Source organism: Hakea prostrata, chromosome 7 (genome assembly GCF_041222555.1).
Source record: "Hakea prostrata isolate BN-2017 chromosome 7, UWA_Hpros_2, whole genome shotgun sequence".
NCBI lineage: Eukaryota > Viridiplantae > Streptophyta > Magnoliopsida > Proteales > Proteaceae > Hakea > Hakea prostrata.
The window spans coordinates 15,630,255-15,637,786 of NC_142606.1; the positions used below are offsets into that span (position 1 = coordinate 15,630,255).

Sequence of the window (7,532 nt, forward strand, 5' to 3'; positions counted from 1 at the left end):
AAGGTACTCTCTTCCTACCTGAAAGTCCGTTTCATTCATCTTTGTATTTTCATTGGTTATTTTAATCTAGACGAGTTCATATTGTTGGTCGGAAATGTTCCCTGTAGGCTTTGAGGGAAGCATTGACACAGGTCACAAAACGTAGTTCGACGAGTTGGAGCTAGTGTCTTATCCCATGACACCCATTGCTGTCGTTCAGTCATGCTTTACCACAAGGTAATTGCCTTCCCTGATAACAATTGATATTCTTTATTTATTTATTTGTTCTTTTTTTTTTTGGGGGGGGGGGGGGGATGAGATTTGGTTTTTAAACTATTAATTAGTTATACTGTTGAACATATACGCATAGAATTTATAGTGGAAAAATACATATGTGGAGAGCTTAGACGCACATCTATTTCAGCATGCATTGATAAAATTGGTAACAGCCTGTCTGAAAATGCATGCTTATTGTTCAGTGGTAATCGTTGGATGACCAAGTAAATGGTAGTGAATGTGAATTAGGCAACTGTAGGCGTCTCACATGCTTTACTTAGTGGGCAGATATGGTCCTGGGTGATTAAGCTTGTAGTCAGTAATGTTGATTGTTGAGTGCTAACATGTACAAGGCCATCATTACTGCAAAACCTTTTCATTACAGCTTCTTCCCATAAGGGCAGCCTTTGAATAATCTTCTGTTCCTCTTGTTCACCACTCATTGAAGTATTATTGGAAAACCACTGGGAACCTAGCCTCACAATGGCATGAAGAGACAAATGAGCACAATAATAGGGATTGGGGGCCTGTAATTTTTTCCACTGTCAGAGCAGAAAGACCAGCATTGATGTCCACATGCCTCCTAAGGTTTTTTTGAAGCTGAACATTAACTGTGCTTCTTATTTTACCTGCCTGACAATTATTGGAATAATTTACATCTTATGTGGGGAGTTCCTTCTTGGTCTGTATTCAAGAGTTCTCAAGGCATTACCTAATGTGCAGGCACCTTGGTTAACTAGGCTGACTCCCTCTTGGCATTGACTTGATCTTTTGCCCTCTTTCCAGTTTCCAAGGCCCTGCACCACCTAGGTGCTGTGACCACTATGATTTGTGTTGTCGATCTATAGGTTAAAAAGAAATAACAAGACTGAGCTGCTGTTCCTGTGGGCTTGCATCCCCAATGTCTTTGGAGTAGGTTATGAGCTGGCATTGTGCGAGATTGAGCTAATTTCCCTGAGTGCTCCTTGAGATTAATGTATTTAGATAAATTATCCATTAGCTTCTAATATGATCTTGTTTCACTGGAAGTTTCTGTCTGCTAATAACTGTGTTTGTAATTTAGCCAAGCAAGGTGTTATTAGGCCAAGATTTTGTTATGGAACTTCTGACGGCCAATTTTTTTCCAAATCTTTTTGAACAGTGAGAAACTTGTCCATGAAATTGGTGAAAAAAATGAGATACCACATGTCTGATTTGAAGATCTAAATGGAGGCCAATTTTTTTCCAAATCTTTTTGGACGGTGATAAACTTGTCCATGAAATTGGTGAAAAAATGGGATACCACATGTCTGATTTGAAGAAGAAGTATCTAAATGAATATTTTCAAGTTTGAGAGAGAGAGAGAGAGAGCATTGACTGGAGAATTTTTTTGGGGGCTTTTGTATCAGCTATATTATTTGCAGATACTTCTTGCTGTGGATATTGGATTTAGTTCGAGGCAAAGAAAATTAAATTATATGTGCTCTTTTATCTTTGATTCTATTAGGTTACTTAGGTTCCAAATGCTGCCTACTCTCGTGTATATCAATCCGTTTATGTTTGCATGGCATGTAATGCCCAGTGTTTGACCAAGGTACTTGTATAGTTGCATTACGCTATATGTCACATTATCTATCACTTTCATTTCTACAGAAATGGGACGCCAAGACAACCTCTGCTTGTACCTCTTGCTAGAGCATGTTTAATATTTGATTCTGGCCGGGTTCCTCCAGCTGCCCTTGAAGGTCTTGGAGAGTATTCTCATTGTTGGATTCTTTATGTTTTTCATTTAAATACAGACCTGGAAAAGTTATGGAAGCAACCAGCTCAATCAAAGTTCAAGGCAAAGGTATGTCTATGATACTCTACTATTGTTATTTATATAGGTTACATTCATTTACTATTTGTTTCTTATGTTCATGAGATTCCTATCAACTGGTGGCTGGAAGTGTTTTAAAATGAACAGGTTAGAGTACCAAGACTTAAAGGTTGCAAAATGGGAGTCTTTGCTACTAGATCTCCACATCGACTATGCCCTATTGGGCTTACAGTTGCCAAAGTAAGTCTGAATTATGCATGAATATAATATAAATCTTGTATGCCCCACAAAATGTATTTTGAATATCTACTTTCTCGGCTTATAGCGTGAGGGGCATTGAAGTATCATAATTGCATCAGTAACTTGTTATGGTGAAAAGTTAAAAGCCGTTGCTAATCTGTACTTCATTTCTCATGGAATCTTGGATCTCATGTGAGGAATAAACATCTTTTATGGCATAATTTAACCCTGAAAGGAAGGAAAGTTTTACCCTTCTGTGTAGTATGATACTCCAAACAAATACACTTCCTATGGCTATGACGCTTGTTCAGCAATGTCATTGTAGGATTTTTAGCAGTGGTCCATCCCCCGAAAAGAGGACAGTTCAACTTCTTCATGGACAACTTAAGTCATGAGTTTCATTCGCATCTGAAATAACTCAAATACCAGTTCCATGGCTTAATTTGAGCTTCATATCTGCTTTAGCTTTACTGATAAAGCCGCTAGCTGATGTACGAGGACAATTGGTGCAGCTTTCTTGTAGTCTCTCTTTTTACCCCTTCGTAGAGCCTTAGCCTACTCAACATAATATAGTTAGTACTGGAGTGCGGGTTGGGCACTCGCTAACTTTTCCGAGCTAGTGGTTTTTTTATTTTTATTTCTTTTCGAGACGGAGGAGAGGGACCGGGCTGGAAGGAGCAGGGGGACTTCTCTATAGTGCCCATCCTTGACTCTAAAATTGTTAACTAGCTCTGTAAGCTTGTGTATCAGCATTTCTAGGTGCAGGGGATGTTTTAAGAAGATGGTTACCTTGCTTTGATGTCCTTCCGTTTGAAAATCCAGTCAACATGACTAAAATTTAAACCCATTTTGTTCAAAACCTTGACTTTTATACCGAGGGTTCCAAACCATGGATGAATTTTCTCTGAAACTGTGATTTGACAGGAACTTGGTGAGACCTAAGTATTGCTCTGGATTCATTGCACCCATTGTCAAAACAAAAGAATATCAACAAATTCTGGTCATTTCGAAACATCATGAGAGTGAGCGAGCTAGCTATCATAAATTCGTATAAATGAAAAAGTTGATTTTGGGAGTGAATTTTTCCACGAAAAAGGATATCATACTTCTATTTAGTAGTATGATATAAATACATATATTCATCTATCTAAATGGGTTTCATCCTTTGGCATTCTAGGTGGAGGCAGTACAAGGACGTATGGTTCTTCTTTCTGGTGTGGACCTGGTTGATGGCACGGTAAGTTTCCTATATTGCTTATGTGATCCAGGCATAGAAATATCCATGTGTGTTTTGTCCCTTGCTTGTTATTGTAGCCTCAAAGAGGATCCTTAATTGTTATAACTGTTTTAATCAACAGCCTGTACTTGATGTCAAACCTTATTTACCATATTGCGACAGCATCCCGGAAGCAACAGTGCCTAAGTGGGTAATGGTAATTCTCTCTTTCTTATAGGTTTCCACTTGGTGCAGTTTCTCTGTATGTAGAAAACATGTATAGTTTTTATCGTAGTACTGTATCAAAATTTTGTTCTGCTTTTTGGAGAGTGACTCATATTTTGGAAATTTATCACTTCAGTGAGGACGGTTTTATCCACAAGCTCTCTGTTCAGACTGGCAAAACTGATTTGAGTTTTATATACACCTTAGTGTTGTTTGAAGATGGTTATTGCCAATATGCTTCCTTTTGTGGTTGCATCATCCCTAATCTTTAGACCAGATTTTTAGTACCTATGCAAACTTGATACTAAAATGGGTGAACCTGGTGCCAAAGGCTTCCAGAGTCTTTGGGGGGGGGGGGGGAGGCATTTTTCCTACGCAATTTGCTAAGTGACTGTTGCGATGCCCTGACCTCAGGGCTACAATTATGGTCTACCAACCGTTGTCTTCCCTCCCCCCCCCCCCCCCCAAAAAAAAAAAAAAAAAAAAATCTTTATACTACTCAACTGTCTCATGCATATATCTGGTGTAACTACTTGCTATTTGGTTGCATACAGTTTATATTCGGCAACTTGAGTCATGAGAGTGACTAGTTAAAAGTAGCAAACTCATGCTTGTGTCTGGTGTTACCAATTGGGGCACTTGACTTCATTCTTTTCTTGAACCTTAATATCTTTTCCTATGCTATGTATCGATCTACCGAAATAAAATTTTTATTGTTGTTGACTTTTCTGTTGGGAGTTGGCTCACTGCTTTGAAGTACTTAGCATCTTGTTGGGTGCCTTTTATCTATTTTCCATGTGTGATCCTTGTTTCTTGTGATACCCCTTTAATTATTTATTTATTTATATATTATTTACTTTTATTTGGGAGGAGAGGGGGGGGGGGGTTGTCCACTAATCATCACATGGTAGTGAATATTTCACCTCTGAAGTTCTAAACATTGACTTGCTGCCTTGACAATCTCTTGAAGTGCATTCACGAGAATGGGTCAAATCTTGTTTGCCACTCTAAACGATGTGTTAGGTTCTTGTTGCAGGAGATCTTGGAACGTGCCCATCGTCTGGATGCATACAAATAGGGCTGGTCACTATTCGACCACATAGAGAGTGATTTCTTTATTATATCGATCGGATAGGTTGGACGGGGGTTCTGGGAAATTCTCTAGGAATTCTTCTTTGCAAGAGGTATCTCGTTGGTTTAGTGATGTCTCCGGCGGTCTTTTTTCTTTTCAACGGGAATTTCAAAGGTTTGTTTGTTTGCATGGGTACTCTTTCGTACATTCCTCTAGTTTTGTCGTCATACTCATTATGCTTTTGAAAGAGAAACTTGATCACAAGGGCAAGTATCCCGACATAATATTTTTTGGTAGATTCGCATATCCTGCTTTTGCACCTCCTGCCATGGTCCTTTGAGTTCCCCTGTGCATTTAGCATGAAAGCAGGTTTCAGCTAATTATTTGCTGTTTGTAAAATTTAAATTGTATAAAACTAATATAATCTGCTCCTGCATCATTCTGGGTTAAGCAGGTTGAACAACTGCTCCCACATATGTACCTGCCAATATGATCAACATCCACAAATTCACTTTAGATTGCTTTACTCTACTCTTTATTACCAAAAAAAAAAAAAAAAAAGGATGGTTTTGCTCTCCTGATGTCATAGATGCATGAATTCTGGAAGGAAATATTATTAATTGGATTTCGACATGGTATGCTAAATTCATCTCCTACTCTCTTTGTGTGTGTGAGGTTAGAAAGTTGCATAAAGTTTGATAAACATTTTTATAAATTATTTCTTGTATTGTGTTGCTTGTCTAATCTATTCAGGAGGACAAATTGCTAGCCGTTGCATCTATTAACTTCTCCCAGGAATTCTCTTCCTCTCTTGCCGATTGCTGGGTGACAGCTGTAAGTTTTTGTTTGCATTAATCATCCCATCTATCAGTTCGTCTGTTTTTGAACTTAGAAGTCCTTGTTTTTTACAATTCTCTTTATTCATTAATATTGAAAATTCGACGGTACAATGGTTTCTAGAATTTTCTAAGGATGTCAGTACTAATTTTAACTGTACTCCGTGATGAGTGTTGAGAATTTATGGAGACACTATTAGGACAGGGTATGTTCAACTGATTGGAACTAGTTTTCTTGATGAATCAACCTATAGATCATGAAGTCTATCCTTATTCTTACAAATCTTGATGGGAGTTTGGGTGGTAAGGGATTAAAGTATCCCTCTTCCTGGGTGACCACAAAAAAGGCTTGTGACAAAATCCATGTCTGGAGTGCTTGAAGTCGTGTAGTGAGATTTAAACAGGAAGTGGGAAGATTGTTCTGAGATAATCTAAAATTAGAGACTGTTTCAGGGTCATGATTTTGATAAATTCCTTCTGCACCGTAAGTAGAGAATATTTTTCAGTGTGTATTGGTTTGTCTGTCCTAGCTTTTACATTGTTCCTTGTTTTCCACTCTTCATATTGTGTGGTTGTAAGTAAGTCTGAGGTGTAGGTTGTTGCAGTGAGCTCATGTATTTTTAAGGGAACAATGGAGCTACAGAAGAAGAGAGATCAGAATGGTCAACCAAATCTGGTACAGACAGGCATCAGTTTTCAATCATGAGAAAAGGCCAAAATCCAGTACACCACTCAATGCTTAATTATTCGACTCTAAGAATCGTTGAAGCAACTAGTCCATGACCTGCTCCTAATCACAATCTGCAACTGAAAGGAAATTTAAAACCAGCTTGAACTCCATCAGACTCTTGACCTGCTAGTAGAGATAACTCATCCAATATAATAAAGTTAAATTCAAATTACAAGATATCTCTGTAAGAAATATACAATAGACTCCGGATACCCCTGTGGAACTAAAAACCCAGTTTGGAACCAATTATTATTATCTAGATTTGCAGTGTGGGTCAAGCTTGTTCAGCCATTGAAGGTCTACTACATCACTGAGGAATCTAGACTAGGTCTTCAAAGAAAGCAGTCAAAGCATATGATTGAGGCACTTACAATCTGATTAGTACAAATCCCAGATATACTGACCCTTCTTATCTGATGTACCTTTCTCTCTTTCCTTGTTCATCAAAGAATGTTAGCCTCCCATTTTCATTTTAGGACAAATAAAATTCCTTTTGGAGGGACTATCATCTTTTATTCATGTTACCATGATGGGTTTGCTTATTTGGCAGCTGTGCAACAGCACCACATCATGGATGCCATCTCATAAGCTTGGTCTTTAACTTATTTTATTTTTTTCCCCTCCCTTTCAGGTGAATGCATCACTCTATGCATCGCCAGATGAGTTCCAGAGCTTGATCAAGCAGGTACTTTCATGGGATATACGATCAGTCTCACAGCGTAATCGACCTCACAACGTTATAGAATCTTGTTCCTCGATTTGGAAGGAGACGAAGTTTCTAATAGTGAGGGGCGGACAATTTCTTTCTAGTGATATAACTTATCATCTAACGTTGGAAGGACTAGACATATCATATAGAATTGATACGATGGAAACGTTATGGTGGAGAAAGCACGCTCACGAAGGCCACAACCGATCCGAAACCCGTAATTACATGATGTGGAGAGATGGAAATGGTTGATACCTTTCGGGATCTAAAATCATATGTTTTAATTCATTCTCGTTTATGAAATTTACTTAGCACTCATTTTCTGCAACAAAATTGTACTGCATTATAATTTTAGATGTCTTTGTTAACCGATAAGACAATCTCTATCCTCTTAATAGCATCATTCTCACAATACAGTGTTTCCATACACTGTTGCATGAAATTAGGGAGA

At 38.2% G+C, this 7,532-nt stretch overlaps 1 protein-coding gene across 1 annotated transcript; it reads left to right on the forward strand.

Annotated features, from left to right (window-relative positions):
- Positions 1-154: 154 nt before the first annotated feature.
- LOC149010124 (uncharacterized) lies at positions 155-7,302 on the forward strand. Its single transcript, XM_089162401.1, is given in 8 exon segments — positions 155-216; positions 1,888-2,083; positions 2,201-2,293; positions 3,471-3,530; positions 3,652-3,726; positions 5,560-5,640; positions 7,004-7,235; positions 7,238-7,302. Coding segments are annotated over 8 exon segments (843 nt in total). The 5' UTR covers positions 155-175.
- Positions 7,303-7,532: the final 230 nt, after the last annotated feature.